Source organism: Dinoponera quadriceps, unplaced genomic scaffold (genome assembly GCF_001313825.1).
Source record: "Dinoponera quadriceps isolate SergipeBrazil2010 unplaced genomic scaffold, ASM131382v1 scaffold586, whole genome shotgun sequence".
Classification (NCBI taxonomy): domain Eukaryota; kingdom Metazoa; phylum Arthropoda; class Insecta; order Hymenoptera; family Formicidae; genus Dinoponera; species Dinoponera quadriceps.
Genome location: NW_014554764.1, coordinates 468,240 through 487,632, shown reverse-complemented (window position 1 = coordinate 487,632; position 19,393 = coordinate 468,240). Strand labels below are relative to the sequence as shown.

The window sequence follows — 19,393 nt, the reverse complement described above, 5'->3', positions numbered from 1 at the left end:
AACGGTTCTGGATTATGATGTATCCGTGGAAACGCGCGCGCTCCGATGAAACTTGGCGATTGCGAAAAATATATCGCCTCTTCGGTTCACAGTTACGAAGTACGGCGGCGAATAACGAGAGAGAGAGAGAGAGCAGCTTATTAAGCGAGACTGAGATAAAATTTGTCCGTGGGTGGAAAGTGAGCACGATACGAAATGAGTTGGCATTACAGGAGTATAATTGGCTGAAAAGTAGGTAAACTGCGCAGTAAACGCTTGTAAACACTCACCCCTGGTAAAGTCCGCTTCTCATGCAGAGCGTTCTGGGCGCTGATTGCGCTGTCACGGCTGTAGTAGGTGAGGAACGCGCAACCTGCAAGCAGAGAACGAGTTGTTGTTATCGATGGCGAGTGTTACAGCACGACGGCGGTTTCGTTACATTAAGACCCGTCTATATGGGCGGCAAAACGCAGACGCGTGTGTGAAATGACGTGTGAACGTTCCGCTGCTAAGGGACAGGCATTTGCAAATCGGCCATGCGCAACGAGTTAAATCAACCTCCTGCTTTCTGCGTCGACTAATCGGAGGAAAGCAAAAGATAACTGTTACTTTCCTGCTCGTTTAACAATTGCGTTTTGCATGTTCACGGGTAGAAATGAATCGGGGTGTGCTGCACGTCTGTAATCGTAAGTAGACACGCCCCGAAATAAGCCTGCCTTCGTTGGACCTAGATATGGCCAAGAAAGGCGAATTCTGAATGGAATTTCGTGAATAGGCCTTGAATAGGCACTGACATGGATGCTCCTAACAAGGCCTGTCGTAGGGCCCAGCCAGGGCCTAGTTAGCCAATTCCTGAAATAGTTTAGGGGTCATTCAACAATTATGTCACGCTATGAGAGGGGAAGGGGTCTATTAGCTTGCGTGACGGCTTGTGATGGCAGGGAGGGGAGAGTAAAGGTCATGGAACGTCACATTAAGCCCTCGGCACACAGTGCTTATTTCCGAGCTGAATCTAAGAAAAATCTAATAACATAATGTGGAAGGGGGTGAGTAATTTCACATATCACGTAATATTGGAAGGCGATCCAAATACTTTGTGACAAAGTGTGACGAAGAAGAAGGGAGAGTAAAAAACACTGCAATTTCGCATGAAAGTGAGATCTTGAAGAGGCTTAAGTGAGATTCACCATAACAAGATCGAAAATAAGGTCAGGTTAATTAACTTTGATTTTGACTTTCGATAATAATGTTTAAGTAGAAAGTTTAACACAAACGGGCTACAAGTCCGCATTTGAATTTTCTTATAAATCGATAGCGCAAAAAGATACGATCTAATCGGACTGCTAAGATAGGGCCTAGTTAGATTGACGAATCTAGCTCCAACGTGTACATGCGTTACATTTCTGCGTAGAGCCTAAGTGGGCTCGCGCAGACACGCGAATTCGGACGGAGTAATCACTCTGAGGCATATTACGACGTGCTCGTGAGCGCTTATCGACGAGGCGGTCTTGCGAGTAAAACGAAAAGCTTTCCGCACAGCTGCGAGTTGAGATTCGACGGAATAAAAGTTTTACACCGCTCCCGCATCAACTGGCGCAGAGCGCGAGGCGCGGGCTTAAGGTCGATCATGGATACGCGATCTTTCGCTGTACTCGGCGCCGCCGCCGCAATTACGTGACGCGAGTCAATGTGTTACCGTAATTAGACAGGGGCCGGTGGAAAGTTCTCGCTGCGTAATTGCCGGCGCGGCACACATTCGCGGGAACTTTTACGTAATCTTTATGACGCACGACGCGCGAGGACCGGCCGAGAGCGGAGTCCGCTCGCTCGCTCCGGAAATGTACGGATTTCACGCAGTTGCGGATTCCCCGAAAGGCGGCTGCGAAAATAAACGTGACCGTTTTCCGCCGTGTTTCCAACTGAGAGAAAGGGAGAGATCTCGCTCGGCGATTTTGTCAACAGCGGAAGAATCATTTCTCGCCCGGGACACTCCCGGGGAATTCCTTACTCGCGACACATTTCGATCGTACGATACACCGTCACCCGTAAAACATGTCGCTTAATCGCGCACCACGTTATGTGAGTCCACTGCGCTATCATCTTCGTCAGATAGTAATATCGATGTAGCGACGGAAACAACTCACCCTCTCCCTTCGTCTCGACCCCACCCTTCCACTCTCCCTACGCCCGGTTGCTCGCTCACGCAAGCCTCGCGAGTTAGAATCAGGCCGTTATCTCGCGGTTGATATAAATAGCCCCGTATTAGTCGCACTTCAAAAGTTCATATGTTCCTTATCCGCGAGCGTAAAATTGTGCAAGTTTATAATTTATAAGGAAAAAAGGAAAAAAAATGCGAGGGGGATCGTTCCCGACACATCGATGGCCGTCGACGACTCGGACAGATATCTCACGCAAAATCGCCGCCGCGGGATGACGATAGCGCTTCGCCCGAGTGATCCGCGAAGCGAACGATAACGATAGATGGTCGCGACAACAAATCGTAGAAGGGGATTCCGCGTGATGTACGGTGGCCGGCCGCGCGCAAAGTCCGAGGGAATATCGGGGAGAGATAAATATCTGTCCCGGTAGAATCAATTCGGCGCGAGACTACATTCACGGTTTAAGAAATGGCATCGATATCGCGGCGGGTTAAAACGATGGTAATTAACCCGAGAATTGGACGGTGCCTGAACCAGACCATTATCGGCTATCGCACTGTCGAGCAAACCCCTTGGGACCGCCTTCCTATCGGTCTGAGGATTTATTCAAAGGGCCTCTCGGTCCTATCTGATCGTCATTTGACTATCTCAACACAGCGAGATGGATGTAAGCAAGCACGCGCGCCGCCAGAGCCGCGGACAGACCCGGGAAAGCAAGATTGCGCAGTATTTATGACACGACTCTATCAGCGCGACTCTGTCACTTACGGAATTCATTAAATTCGTGCGCGCAGATCTCATTCGCGCGCTCGTAATCCAGCACGTGATTTATGCCGTAAACGCGCGACGTCTTACTTCTTAACAATTACCACCATCTCATCGCGAGAGTCGAAATCGATTCGTTCGCGTCATTGGTATGCTGTATCCATCACTCTCGGAAAAAGGTGAAGAGTGAAAGATTGACGCTCGAAATTACTGAAATCATTTCTTTCCGAGATGCTGTTCTGGCGATCACGAGCGTATTATAGAATTTGTACGAAGCGCCACCCCGGACTCTTTCCGCGCACAATCGCTGTCGACCGTTCGGTAACTTTGTTGCCAGACGCGTTAAATAATTAGAACACTCGGAACTGTCGATAATCGGCGGCGAATCGACGCTGATTTCTCTCCCCCTCTCGTTCGCGCAAAGGACGGGAAGTTAAATCCTCGGCTACTGTTTTACGGCGCGGAGAACTCGGGGACGTTTTAATCTCGCGCTCGAGGACTTCGACGACGCAGTTTCACGAGAACGGCGGCGTATGCACCGGCATGCGGCAGTTTCTCCCTGAAGAGTCACGTCGCGAAGGCGAGGGAACGAGGAAGTAAAAGAGGCGAGAGACGGGGCGCGCACTTGTAATTTTTCATGCGGCACGTCGCACGCGTCCAGAGCTCGCTCGGTTATCTCCGGCACCGCAGTACGTCTCATTCGCACGTAGAGCGTCCAACCTAACCCGTGTAAAAGCCGGAGGTCGAGAACGGAACGCGTCGCGGCCGTCGGTCTACGCGAAAGTTCGCGAGGGGTTGTAGCCTCCGGCTGGTCACGACGCGTATACTCGACGTCAGATACGGGGCGCCACGCTCGTAACCTAACCCCAGCCTGCCCACTAGAGGAATGCCCGAAAATATTTATAAACATCGCTGGCGCTTATCTTAATTGCATTGGGACGGCTCGGCCATTCGCCCGGCGGATACCGGCGGGAATAGAAAACTTCGCCGCGGCAAATCGCACGCCCCGCGGGCTTCCCGGATGAATTAGCTCCGAGCGACGGCGGGGACGATCGCCTCCTCGCGCCGTCGTGAATCTCCGTCGGTGTTTTTTGGCGAAATTCAATCTACGAAGGGCGCGAGATAGTCGACCCCGGAGACCAGAAATAAGATAGGAAGAGGAAGCGGCCACTCGTAACGCGGTAAACAGTGCGGCAAGTTTGACGTGCAAGTTTAACTTTAGAATCCGCTGTTTACACCGTCCAGCCGAGAACACTTTTGAAGCGCCTATTTACGAAATACGACAGCTCGCGTGTGCGCGCGACCGCCCTGTAACCGAGAACGGTCCATTCGGCCAGTTCTCCTCGCGTTAATTGCACTTTTACGTACAATTGGATTCCGCCGCGTTGTCGCTCATTATTAATGACTTTGCTAAACTGAAAGAGTAATTGCATAGAAATGCACAGTTTCGTGCATTATGATGAATAAATTTACCAGGCATGAGTTTTATTAGCAGCGAAACGTGTGGAAGTTAAATTAATTAGCCTTAATTCAGTTGCAATTCCAGAAACCAACCACAGATATTACGTTAATTGCCTAGCATATATATATATATATATATAAAATTATTACTGAAGAAATTTACGCCTACTTTTACGACAGTTATTCGTGACGCAAGAGTGCCGCGCCTTTAAATATCTTAATACTCCTACTTCGGCATTTGTAACATTTCCTTCATAAAATTAAACTTCTTTATTCTCTCTACATTTATGTGCATGTACGTGTGTATAACTGTGTGCTATATTATAATATAACATAAATAGAACTCACATATACACACGCATGCACACATCGCAGTCCCTCGTGTATCTCACGGAAAGATATCAAGATGGAAACACGAGGAGCGTCTCGGTCCGACTCGCGCCGTCTGTTTCTACTGTGCGCGTTCGCGCGAGCGAAACGAGACTTCCGTGTCGTCTTCGTCGCGATCTCGCGCGAACAAATTCAACGCGAGCGTCCGTTAGACTCGCAGGCTCCGGGGCTGCGGAATTCCGGAATCGCGAAGACAAAGCGCATCAGTATAGCGGAACGCGGAAATGACATTAATCAATAATTCGTGTCTACCGACGCGGCGTGCGGTAATGAACGGGTTTCCAGCGGCGGCACGATCCTGTCGGCGCCTTCGCGAGGTGCAAAGGTGGGGCAAAGGAGACGAAGAATCTCGCGTGCCTCTCACGATTGGCACTGTAGCACACACACACACACACACACACACACGCATACGTACACGATCGTTCTCAACGAGGTGTCTGGGACCTCACGGTTGCACCCGCGAGAGTGTACAACCCCGCTATCCCACCTCCAAAATCTCACGATAGCTATCCCCAGCCGGGATCGCCTTATCAATCACCATGTCTCATGGTTACAACGAGCGCGATAACGAACTCGAAACCACTGCGCTAACGTGCGCCCTCTTGCTCGTCCGCCTTATCGCGCGCCACCTTAGTACTTCGAAATTTATAACGCGTCGGTGTACTTATCCAAGGCGGAAGCGAACGGTAAATTCTGCAAACTTCGCGTCGATGGAGTGTAAAACGCGAGGGAGGAGGAAAGCACGCGTGAGAGAAAAAAGCAAGAAAGCGAGTCGAGAGAATACGAAGAGTCGGCAACACGTATCCGCGGAAATTTCTTTTCCGGATCAGTTTCACAGGATCGCTATACAGGGTAATTAACGCGACGAGGTAACGATTATGCGGGGACTCCTATGCATAAACACACACACACACACATATACTCAGCCACTTCACCCTTGATGCAGTTACGCCGCATCTGCAATTACGATAAGGCTTACGATTAGCTTGACAGCGAAGCGTCGAGTGGTGCCTCGTGCAAATTGCAGATGAAGCAGCTAACGTTCGCCGCATCGGTGTGGTGTTAGGAACAATTCGCTGATTCCAGATAATGAAACAGCTTGTCATCGGGTGTGCGCGCAGTCAGCTGCGTGTAGCGCGACGAAGTTTCGGTATATATTCAACTTTATGCATACGAATGTAACGCCGCCCGGACGCGATGATACGGATAAACCCGCGGGTGAATCGGCGTTGTTCCGCAAAGTTGCGTCGCGCGCGTTGCTGTCGCGCCGAAGAGCGCGACGAAGACGCGGCAAAAAGCGGCCGAGCTTGCAGAAATGTGTTCCGGTTCGCGGTGGCGCGCGCGCGCGCGCGCGTGTATCCCGCAGGTGCTTAATTTTCAGCGAGCAAATCTAATTAATTCAATTGAGATTAATTATCCTCGGTCACGAACTGGTCCACGTGGACCCGCTGATCCTCGACGTACGAGACCAATTTGCCAGAACGACCATCGTGGCGGCGCGTCGCGTTACGTTGACGCGAGCCCGCCGCGATGCGCCGTGTAAAACGCGCCACGGTCTCCATTAAGTACCAGCGCGAGTGCGTACGATATGCAAATAGGAGCGAGCGACTTGATATACATATAATATGTATCGCGTGATATCGCATTATGTTTTCGAGTAGATTTAATTCATGCCAGATAAATATCACGTACGTGCGTATATTTTTACGGCATACTGCAGAACGCCTGGTATTGATTACCATTGCACCGTTATTGTTATTACTCTCTAGAAAACTCTCTATAAATGTATGCGAATTGAAGATACGTACAATCGGGTGCGCAATCAGAGATACAGCGGCGGGACAAATATTGAAATGTAAAGATAGAATATAAGGGCATGAGAAGCCAAGCACGGATGTTCTGCGCCGTTTTGCATAATAATAATAATATTTACTTTATTGAACATACGTACGACACGAGACTGACGACTTACACGATCGAGTTACAAACATATGCCGGCTGTATTGCCAAAATCAGCATTATAGCTGTTTTCAGTGCTTTGTCTCCTTAAAGAAAATGAACACAGTAAAATAAAATAAAATAAAATGATAATAATAACAAAGAACTAGGAAATAATGAAATGAGGCGGATATGCTGATTAGTGTGGGAAATATAAAGAATATAACTGTCTCAATTAATCGACTAACCAACATTCGATGTTATTCGTGTTTCAACGTCGCAATAATGTTATTATTGGTATTATTGTGAGAAGGTGGCAGCTTGTCGCCGCGTTCGTTTGTCCGAAAAAATCCAGTACGTTCGCAATATACAATGAACAATTTCACCTTCCCGCAATGTAACGATATCATTAATATTCAGAATGTGTGTGGCACTATTATATAGAACATCTATGCTTACATGGATTCTTCATGCACTTATATCCTATCTTTACCTTTCATCTGAGCTTCATACTTAAAAAATTTAGGGTATTGAAATGCACAAAGGAACAAATATCATTGCAAACGAGAGAGATTACCGCTGCAAATCCTCTACGATCTAGAGAGACGTCGAGGCTCGGTCACTATCGCGCGCCTTGGGAGGTATACGATGACGTCGCCATGCAAATCGAATAAGCCGGGTTTTATAGACTGTTTTACGCTGATGTCGAGTGGAATCAAACGCGTCGCGACGATGGGCGAACGCAGGCAGATAATCAAGTGGTTCTTTCCGCGACTGGACCGTATGCGAAGAGGCTGGCAAAAGTCCGGGAGGTATGAGACCGTGAAGGAGACCGTCTAGCTGGTGGGTTTTTGCCTATAAACCTGCCGACGTGTATCGCAAAAGGGAGGGAGACGTATAGATAAAGAGAAAAAGAGAGAAAGAGAGAGAGAGAGAGAGAGAGAGATGGGAGATACAAACGAGAGTTGATGGCATCGTCCAACGTCGACGAGGGCCAGGCGAGGTGGTTAAAGGGGGTTCAAGAGTAGAAGAGCGTTTTATTTGCGAGGCAATGCGACGGCTAATACACCAGTCACTGGACAGCGTCCAAGTCATAAAATGGATTTTATGACGCCGATCGATACAACGAGATCTCTCTCTCTCCTATTTTCCGACAGTCGCCGCTCCCCTCCCTCACCCTTTCGTCGGATGCCCACCGACGCCTATATATCGGCCCGTACCTTTGGAGGGAGATTGTTTTGCGAGCCCGCTTCGTTCATTCGGCCAAACTGGATGTTGCCGAAGGATGGGCGCGATCGATTTCTTTTTCGCGCACATCTTTCAAGATAGTGACAGAATTAGTTCGCGGTATCGATTATCGGGGTCTCGCGGGTCCTCTCCTCTGCGTCTCTCCGTTTCCGTGATATAAATCATATAATATTTACTTAGTGAAAATTATAGGAATAATACGGGGCGAGACGTATCGGCGGAAAATTTGCGCGGTCGATTTCGCTCGGGCGCGCTTCGAATAAACACACATGTACACGCGCGCGCTGAAGCGAAAATCGGACCGCGTCGGAAAGGAATCCTTTCAACTCTCGAACCGTCTCGACGGAGCTTGTCGAAAATTAGAAAGTAAAAGCTCCCAAGTGACACGGGGAACAAGAATGAAAAGTTCTCCGAGCGCGGAGAAAGAGCGCGTCGCGCCAACCAAATTGCTCTTAACCAGGTACTAGGCAGTCCGGGAATGAGGATTTTACGGTTCTCCTAATGAATTGAAACGAAACGAGCCTCCGGCAGACTCACCCACCGGCCGCACCCACACATCACCCGTTATAGTATACGAACTCGTCGTCTCGGCTCGGGCGAAGCCACGCAGAGGCGGGAATTTGCATCTTGGGCGAAAATTGAAATGCCCCGGTACAATGGACAGGGAAGAGTGTCCTGCGAAATGACTTTTATAATAGGGACGCAAGTAATATAGGCACGGTGGAACGAGAAGCGTTTCCAGCTGATGGTACATACCCCATACACACCGCCGTCGATGTGTGGACGCGTCGCCGCGGCGTGTGTGGGTGCGCCAACACGTCCGAAGGCGAGCTTCGTGCGCGATACTCCGCGTGGTAATGGTTGTCCATGACAACGGAATTTTCTCCGTCGAATCCTCGCTCGAACACACAGACAATGGCGGACACGTACACACCAGGGTGCAAATGGGAGGAAGGCAGGGAGGGTGTGTGCGCCCGTCTGTGTACCTCAGCCGTACGTCGACGACACCCTCGGTGTTGCGCAGAGGAAATTGAAATATGCAAATAACCGCGGCTAGATGGCGCCGGCTCTGCGAAGGTTGATGTTTCGTCCTCGGAGTATCGGCGTTTATCGTCAACACCGGACACCCCGCGTGGAAAACGGGCTTTTTGAATATCGATAACAGCAAGTTGCCACCCGCTGCATGTATCCTGCCCTGCCGTGCCCGCTGTGTATCGTGAGCCGACACAGCGCAAGGCGTACGTGTTGCTATTTCAAGAAGGGCGATCGCTCGTCCAATCCGCACTTACGCCGTGCTCCACGCCCGTTCGGAGCCCGACGAACGTACGTCGCGAATGCATACATTACGAGACCACACGTTCAAACTTCCGCGTGGCTGAGCGCGAATGAATATTCATCCGTTCCTATTTCGTCTTTGCCGGTCGTTCCCGGCGATTAGCAACCGCGCTATTATCAGACGTCAAGTTAATTCTATTCTGCCCGACACTTTGCGAAAGTTAGCCGGCGAAGCGGGTTGAAGTTCCCCGCGAAGAGAGGAGGAGAAAAAGGAGGAGACTTTCTCTTACTACACCCGCGACCGCAAAGTCTCGCTCCATAAAGCCGACGAGTGCGCATAAGTGAAGTGGTCGCACGAAACGGAACGATGAACCCACTCCGTGGATATTCTGCGCCATCGACCTTCGAGACAGCCGTTTGCGCCGTTCGCTCGCTCGGAGAAACGTGCCGCGGAAGCTGGAGCAGCTCGCCCCGTGCATTTTTCGTGCTCAAGAGGACTAATTGAAGTTCCGGCGCGCTCAAGTTCGGATAGTCGGCACGTACGGTTGCGACTGCAAAACAACGCGAGTTTGCGTTTTCCTCTCGATTTCGAACGACTCGCTCGGTTTCGCTCCGGCCCTTAGGGTAAAACCGTGTAAATCGCCGTATCTAGTTTCATCTAACTTTGCTGGTGCGGTTGCATCAGGTCTCTATGATGCAGTGTCATATGACCTGTGTAATCGTTCTCGCCGGCCTCTGTTCCGTATTCGATCAAAGGCGGGACTCGATCAAAGATTGTCGGCCTTTGAGAAACGCTTTTGACCCGCGCCTCACAGAAATAGACCGGCCAGTTCGCTCAATCAATAAACAAATCGACGAATCGTGTCAGAGGAATTATTAATAGATAGCCGCAAATGATAACATCATTTTGCGCATTGTTTTTGCCCCCCGTGATTCGCTTATGTTCCTTATCGGAGCGTGCGCGCGGAATATTTTATGAAACAGGATGGAACATAGCCGCGGGAGATTAATAGACGACGGTATCCTTTACATTTCGCGAATCGAAAGGTCGATTTAACTGCCGACGGTAACTGCGAGCGATCCATCTAATTGACCCTATTGCAATTATTAATAGACCACGCGAATCTTTCTCCGCTGCACCGTATCTACTCGCTCCTTTCGCCCCGTTTTCCTCGTAAATACGTTCGGAGGAGCGGAGTATTAACGGAAAAGTGTTGTTCCATTGAAGACAATTTTTATTCAGAGCACGACGTTCGGGAGCTACTGCGACGCTTACTTTAAATCTAGGTTTTGAAAGTCACGAGTGGAAAAAATGGAAAAATAGTCCACTCGTGCAAAGTTATTAAGTCTCCATAAGGGCTACCTCACCGAAGCATTTTCGTCGTCAGTATAAGACCCCTCTCTCTTTCCTCCTACCTTCCCTTTATCTTACCGCCCGCCCCCTCTCCTCCCGGTTTCGTATCTCTTTTTCTCTTTCCCCGTTTTCCTTCTTCTTCACCTTTCCCCACCTCCCGCTGCATCTTCTTACAACGACCAAATTAAATACTGCGCCTGGAAAATCTCCGAGAAGCTCCTTGGATATTCACAAGCGTCTCGGATGCACTGCCACGTCCAATTTCAACTGCTTGGCCTGCACGATATATCGCTAGACGAAAGGGGGTAGGGTGGAGGACGATAGAATGGAGGAGACGAGCGGCGCGATGCATAAAACGAAGACGCAGAAAAGTCTTCGATATCGCGGCTGATCTCCGAAAAAAAGGAGATATATTTCCGGCGCGAAAGAACCGGCGCGGCCCGACGGTTAACGGTGAGTCGAAACTCTTCAATTAAGCTTTCAAATGGCGCTTATTAATTTTAATGACATACCGGGCCCGCGCGAGATGCGACATTCTACTGTACATAGAACGGTATGCATATATTCTTAAGCCAGGTATCTCGGTTATATACTAACGGCCCTTCGCTACCTATGCGTTACCTATGTGCAGACATAAATATGTACTTAGCCGGGATTAAATTATTTGCAGGAAGATGAAACGGGTCCGACCCGCATAGCTTCATTTCCCCAGACATCTTGGGTTGCGCCTACCGCGTGTCGATGGAAATGTGCCTTGCAGGAAACTCGTTGGTCTTTCCGAATGTAAATGCCAGACTAATTCAAGGGTCGAAACAAGACATTTCATAGCCCTCAACGGGGAACGTTAATTCCGCGACCTTACGCGAAGAATATTGAAAACACGTATCGAGAAGAATACGAGCCTGAATACTTCCTCGGGTGTACTTTTTCCAGCCTGCACAGAGCGGAGCAGAAAGCACACACACACAATATGTGTCTGCAACATTATAAAGTAGTATGCGTTTGTTTGTGAGCGAGAGATCTCGAATGAAACGGTCGAGGATATAATAGAGTCGCTCGTGATGTATTCGTCGCAGAGTAGAACTCCGGCTTAATATTTCATCGGCGGCCGCTAGAACGCAAGTGTGACTTATGCTAGTTTGATGACCGGCGCGGCATTTAATTCGAGCGTTTAATAATTCACGATGGCCAGGATGAGCCGTTACGTCGCATATCGTAATACTCGCGTTCGAAAGCGCGAATGTTGGCCTCTCCAGTGGGACCATGACAATGCGTTGTATCACACCGGTTCCTACTCAGTTCGTACGCGCGTCTCCCCCCCCCCCCCTTTCTCCCCGGCTCTCTTTATCCGTTCCTCTCGGCAAGGGTTAATTCATTCTCATGGCGTAGCTCGCACGGCGAACTACGTAGGCTATCCTTCCCCCGCGAGATATCTCGTTTCCAGAAGGATGCGTACGAATTTGGCACACGTTTCTCCGATTTGCATCTATATGAATAGGCGCGGATTACGGGATTGGAATAAATTTGGCCGGCTAAGTGAGCTCGGCAATTTATACAGACGCACACGGGCAACGGCCGCGTATTTAATATCTTTATAGGCGCGTATGCACACACGGGACACGCGCGCGCGACCGAGAAGCGCGCTATAAAACTTTATTATGTGGCAATTTGTCCGACCACGAAGATGGATAGAAAATAAATCACGATTGCGGCGTGAAGAATGTCTGAAGGCTGCAAAGGGGGCTTTTAAGCTCGAAAGAGTCCACGTGGAAACGCGATCGCGGACTGAAATTTATGGACAGAGAAGAGCTTTCCGGATTATAACCGAAACGTTATCCGCTGTATGTTAATAAGTCATGCATATCTATATTCTATGAAAACTTAATATTCCACGTATGAATACACGATTCGCGCTTATGCGACGACGATCCGAACGCGTCGGGAACGTAACGAACGAATAATCGGACGATTCGCAAATTCATTTATCATTTTCGGACTATCCCTGCGTTTGTTTACGAGCGTCATCTCGGACCTCGGCGATACCGATACCGGTCTATAACGCCGCCGGCTGAACGAGAACTTATTACGATCCGTCATTTTGTCCGTTCGCCGCTCGTAACAAGCATCTTTTACGACACCGCGTAAAATGGGAAGAACGATGGCGCGGCGCCATAGACGTTGATTGCCGGGGGACTTTTCCCTCCCTCGCTCGCCCTCTCTCTCTCTCTCTCGCGCGTCCCTTTCTTCGTCTCCTCCCGACCGCTTCTCTCTTTCCGCAGTCTACCACCCTGAGGAAAGGAATAGCGGTACATTCCCTAACGGAGGAAAACCGTCGCGCTGAGCGGGCGCTGGCCACGGTGGCAGGAAGACGTTGTTAGGGCTATTGCTCTCTGTCCGAATGAAGGACCGCTCATATTTACAAGCGACGGTAGCAAATGGTCGAAATGGCGAAAGGGCGGCGGGGTACGGGACGGTGAAACATCAAGGGAACGAACCCGTCAAATCGGCCTGTGGGACTCGGCAAGCAACGGTTCGCTTCTCTCTATCCGCTCCCCAATCTGCGCCATTTTTATTCTCGCCCTCCCTGCGAGGGAGGCGGTTGCATCCTCGGAATTCACTCGGGTGTTCTCGCCGAACGTTTTTCGCTCGTCACGCGATTTGTAGCGGCGGTGATTTTCGGCGAGATAAGGCGGAGAGATAGGTTCGGCGCACTTGGCGAAACAAATGGTCACACCGGAATCCCGCTCCGAAACACACTTTGCTCGAATGTCGATACGTTAATAACGTGCTCAGGAATAAGAAATCGCAACGAGTTCTACGAGAAATTCACAATGAAGCTCGTCTCGACGAAAATTCAAGCAGATCTTATTCTTTTGATAAATTGCGTCGGTGAAACTAGAAGCTTCAAAATAGGTGTTATTTTCTTTTTCACTTTTAAGTTCGATTTTTCTAAACGCTCGACAAAAACTTTGTAACTAAATCTATCGATTTACTCGTTAGGTACGCGAATCTTCGATCATCTTATTGACTGAATCGTGGAACAAATAATCCAATTGCGCGAAGAAGCTCTTGTCAACGTACACACCGCCTACAAGCGGCGGGATCTTTAGTAAGTTGAAAGATAAGTTCAGTGGAACACCGTGCGCTTGTGCGGAAGTTCATCGAAAAACGAACGAGTTAGCTTATATCGGTAGTGAAAAAATTGGAGCGAGCGCACGGCCGACACTTTTGGAAAGCGCGCGGTCTGAATAAAACGTTATCGGGCAAACAATCGTAAAAATTGTTTAAAAAATTTTAATAACGGCGCAGGTGAGCCAAAAAAAAAGAAAATTACGTAAAAGCAAAATAGCACTCTACACATGAAATACATCAGAATTACAACGCACTAAAAATTACAACACACATCATAATTTCAGTCATAATTCCAATATGGTTCAGCTTTACAGAATTTTACAGTAAATGTATAAAAAATCTGGTAGTTGAGAGACAGATGCAGAATTTTTGACAGTGTTTTATACCTGTTTTCTCTTTATAATAAATATTTATGAATATTGATACGCGCACTTTGTGCGCGGAATTGCAAAAAAATTGCTCCGGTTCTCGTACATATAAAAATAGGCGCGTCAGCATAAAAGCATCTTCACTGGTCCGTCGTGATAGAAGAGCGCCTCGACCTCCCATAAATTCGTTAGCGGTCAATCCGTACAAAATGTAACGGGCGGACAGTTTCACGGCGGCTAAATAATGCTTCCACTCACACCATGCGGCATTTTCTCTTTCCTCTTTGGCTCATCCCAACCTCCGCTCTCGTCCCTCTATCCACGCCCGTGTTCGCATGGATATTTTTATGAATCCATCGATGTATGAACACATGCAATCGTTCGCGTTTATTGTTTTTGTCGGCTCGGCCCCGACGTCGGGCGAATTTGCATATTTTGTGCCGGGCCGACTGTCCGGTCTATTGTGTCCAACCGACTGCCGAATTGCTCCACATCGAGCATAAGCTCGAAACTTTTGCATGACAATAAAAGCCACAATAGTATCGAGCATGTTCGGCTCGTATCGCTGCCGAAAACTCGCGCGGAGTACAGTAAAAACTATCGAACTTAAAACTATAGAAACCGCATTCACTGACGCGAAACACACTGTAAAATGGAACGACAACATCTGTTACGTTTCGCGAAGTTGTTTAATTATACATCGCCTTTCGCGATCGGATCGTAATTTAGCCGCGAAACGGATATTCCGGCGCGCTGAAACGGACGCGATCGACGCGTCCGGCGAAAGATCGATGTACTCAGCGCGCGTGATCTAGAAATCAGTAAATATCCACGAGGTCGAGTGACGCGTGTGTGTACGGAATGTCGCATTTAAAATACTGATATTTGTTCGGTTATTTATTATTGCGGTGCGCAACATTTCGGCTATTTGTTTCGCGTCGCGCTCGCAGATCAATCGCGAAATGATTACGTGGGTTTTCAATTAAAATAAGTCATCCTGCCACTTTTATCAACTTTACGAGTGCTGTCCGGCTGCACGTGAATTATCTGTCGCGCTTCGCTTTCACCGTTACGATGATGTATAGGCGACCGCATAAAAAATGTGAACGAGAGCCACGTCGGGGAGGCGATATCGTGAAAAACGAGACTTTCGGGATTGCCAGCGTGTACGGACGGACAAATAGTTCGATGGATCAAGTTTTAATGACCGGAACAGCCGAGCGCCGACGCCGCTATCGAGCCATTGACAAACCACTGCGGGGTTCTGTTGCTAAAATGAATCGCGCCGTTATTCGGGAACGCATAATATTAAACCGTTCGGCGAGCTCGGGAACGCGCGCGCGTCGCCGTTATCGCGATAACAATAAGTTTGCCGATACGATTGTATCCTTTGAAACTGATATCGCTGGCGATATTGATTGCGGCTGGCCGCGATTCGAGGAAACTTATGTGATTGACAGAGATTTGGCAATGCGCGATACTAATAGCTGTACCGTTTAAAAGAACATATATCCCCGTCGTGAAACCCGCGAGCAGGAGGATTCGTTCGCATTCGAGTAATGTCTCTATGTACACGAAAGAATCGTCCCTCCCCCCCCCCCCNCCCCCCTCTACCGTTTCTTTATGTAACACGTACATAAAGTACATGAAGCAAGACAGAGAAAAAGAGATTGTGAGCGCGAGATACGCGGAAACGGCCTCATTGTCTGAAAACATCTGCCGCTCTTCCGTAGATCTCGCAGCGGAGTGTACGCAGATGTCTCTTATACTTTGGGCTTCAGAGAGTCGTTTAATGGTCATTAAGGATAATCTCAACCCACTCGGGAGCAACCCGAAGATCCAGGAGAAGCGCCGAGCAAGCCAGTCCTTTAGGGAAACGCGCGCCCTGCCGTATTCACGAAATACGGCGTTCCTGAGGACCCGCGCGAGAACGATCAACCGGTTCCGCACATATGAGTTCGTCGACAGAAAAATCACACACGAGCGAGCGCGACGCGTGATAAAAATATACTCGAGTCTTCCTCGGCTGCGATGTCGGCGACGGTGGCGCGACGTGTCGGTTTCGAACGATAAATCTCACGATTCCGTGGCGCGAGGACCAGATAGAGACACGTGTCCGTTAATGGCTGGCACAGTCACCGGGTGGCGATCATTGCCAAGCCAACCTATGGCCGCCTCTATCCCCCGCGGCTACGTGCACGGCTTCCCCAAAGCTCGACTTCCATTCCGGCATCTGTCCGCAGGTACCTTCACGTAGGCGGCTCGGTGTATATATATAAGCGCCGCGACCGCATCGGGCGTACGTACGGTGTGTTCCCCGCGGCCGCTTCGTGTGGGTATAAACCGCCTGAATTCTCTTTTTATAGCGGCGCGAGATCTCAACAAGGTAAGCGGACACGTTCCCCGGAATCGGCCCGGGCTTCGGCTTACCGTGCGAATCAGATTCGACTTAAAGTGCAATTTCGATAATTCACGGCTGAAATACCGCGGCCGGGTACGTCGGCAGTCTCGCGCTNCCCCCCGATACATCGACTCGCCGTTTCTTCTTCTGCGCGCGCCGATAATACGATACCGCGTTAAGATATCCGGGTATCGTTTAGAACGGAGAAACTGCTGTGTGATATCGGGGTCATGAGATTTGAAGGGATCCACGGTGGTGGATAACATAAATAAGGTGACTTTGAGGAATACTTGCTCACTTGAGGGGAAATCTCACTTCACGAGATTGAAACTAAAACCGTCTTGGAAATATAACCTAACACGATCAAACGGATATCGTGTCGTGTCCGAGCTCGAAATAGGTCGTGTTTACCGATTAATGCCGGTAATCTTCAAAAGTGAAATTTTTTTAGATTCGAGAGTGGCTCTCCGTGATGAGAGGGAGCTCGTCATTCGTCATAGACGTTGTTGACACACATTTCGCGTTTACATTAATGTAAATTTCAAACGAATGTTTAAAGGACTATTCAACAATTATGTCATGCCAAATTTGGCTACTTTTTACCCCCCCTCCCCTTCGTCGCAATAACGTCACAAATTCTTTGCTTCCTTCCAATGTTACGTGAGATGTGGAATTACTCCGCTCCCGCTGATACGTAGAATAAAAAAGTGGTATATAACTATGGTATATAACTATGTTATAGGTGATAATTATCAAACTGCATGCTACTATCATTTTGTAAAATACAAATTATAATATCAAGGCATCAAGTATGATATAATATAATGTAATATAATATAATGTAATGTGATATAATATTTCAGACATATAATATCAAATTTATTACTTTATTTTATAATTTCGATTAATAAAAGTTGTGCCATTAAAAGAATAAACATGAAAAAATGAACATTTTTTGTATTATTATTAACATAAAACCATGTAAAAACTTAGAAAATTTTCACCAATTGTAACGAAATGTGTTGCAAATGCAAACAAAGTAGATAACTTCCATTTTTACATGTTTTACCGTTTAACCGTGACGTTCCACGGCTTTTACTTTTTCCTTCCTGCTATCACAGACCGTCACATAAACTAACAGACTCCTCCCCTCTCATAGCGTAACGTAATTGAATGGGCTCTTTGAATGAAACTCATTCATAGCAACGGCTTCAATTTCAACGAAGTTCTGTCGTTTTATCGCGTTCGCTTATTTTAAACTTTAAACAGTAAAACATTTTTTCACGAGAAACGGCAGCCTCGCACGGAGCGCCTGGTATGACGAAGTAAAAAAACCGTGATGCGCATCAAGATCGCGAATTACGAATGAAACGTCTTCGCGAAAAGAAAATAAGGGTACTTTAAATGCCACGCCGAGAACGAGGTATATCCTTCCATCGCTCTCGGCAAACTTTTCTCCCCTGGCGAAGGGACAAAAAAAGAAATAAGCGCCTCGGACGAGGCGATATCCTCCGGGTTTGATTTCTCCCGGGTCGCAATCCCGCTCGGCAGATTCATTGGCTCCGTTTCAATTCCGGCCAGCGGATCAAACGCCGACATGCGGTCGTCGGGTGGCTCGCCAAGCAGCAGAAACGGTGGCGGTGTGCTTTGTGCCGTCGAAGGCGACGACGACGCCGACGTCGACGTCGCCAGCGTCGCCAACACCGCGCGCCGCACTGCCGTCGTCGACGCTCGCAGGAGCGATCGTCACCGTCGCGCAACGTCTAGCCGGCGACGGCGACAAAGGAGTGCCCGGGCTGCCGTCAACGACGCGACTTGGCAACTCGTCAAGAAGCTTGTAACCCTAACCGTGCCATTGTGCGCGAGGCGCTCGCTGGAAACTCCTTTCTGGCCGGGCCTGCTGTTTCGAGCCTTCTTTGTTTTCCCGGAGGGTGAACACCAACGGAGGCGCGCGTGGCGCGGCGGTTGTCGTCAACCTCCGCTCTCGCCTTGACATGAGACCACCGCGACGACGTCGATGATGACCACGAGGAGCGGCGAAATCGGTCGGATTCTCGTGATATCATCGTTCGCCGACTTGACGCGCTTAATAACTTCCAGGGCTTCTGCGACGGCAATTACACCCCCGTCGACGTCGCCGTAAACAAACTTTCTTCGCGATGCAGGCGAGGGGGGAAGAAATATTTTTCATCAAACCGCCACGAGAGGCCTCGGCCGTGCAATCGCTCGAAATAAAATTTGTAGTCTCGGGATAGCCGCGACGACAAGTTAATCGTCGTTGCGAGACAGTCACCCCTCGGCGGCCGGCGTTTGTCGAAAAACGAGAACGGCGACTGCTCTCCACCTGACCGAAACGTAAAAACGGAGTGAGATACGATCGGCGATTTCGTTGCGCCAACTGGTCGGTGCACACCGGGGCGCACGCGAAGTGTACACATTTAGAACAACAAGTCTTTTTCAGCAGATGGTGCGCATCGGCACTCCCATAAACAAGCCGACGCCGCGGTCTATAGTCACCAGCCTGGCTCCTTCTTTCTTTCTCTCTCTCTCTCGCTCGCTCGCTCGCCTCCTCCTTCGGTTCGTCTTTCCTGCTTCTGCTACCGCCATTTCTCTTCCCCCTTCGCCGCCCTTCCGCCCGCGCCGCCGTTTCCTCTTCTTCCGCCCGTTGTTCTACCACGTCCAAGGAAAGCCAATAAACCATCGAATTCCTCCGGTATATTGCGGGACTCCAGGCCGCCGTTTGGAACCAGCAACAAGTCCCGCGCTCTCTTATATTCCGCGACTCGTCCCTCCGCCGAGCAGACGTTCGTACTTTCGCAAATTACCGGCCCGTGGTTACGTGCACGCTCACCAGCTGCGAAAGTGGAGCGAAGGGAAAATCGAACGGAAGAAGGAAAGTGAAACGATATATACGGGGGGGGGG

The 19,393-nt window shown here is 49.2% G+C and overlaps 1 protein-coding gene across 1 annotated transcript in view; it reads right to left on the bottom strand.

Moving 5' to 3' along the window:
- Positions 1-206: 206 nt before the first annotated feature.
- The window catches only part of LOC106741547 (CUGBP Elav-like family member 3), a 62,416-nt gene continuing 43,229 nt past the window's right edge, over positions 207-19,393 (bottom strand). The window contains exon 2 of the mRNA XM_014613676.1: positions 207-352. Coding sequence (XP_014469162.1) covers positions 207-352 — 146 coding nt within the window. The remainder of the gene's footprint in view (positions 353-19,393) is intronic.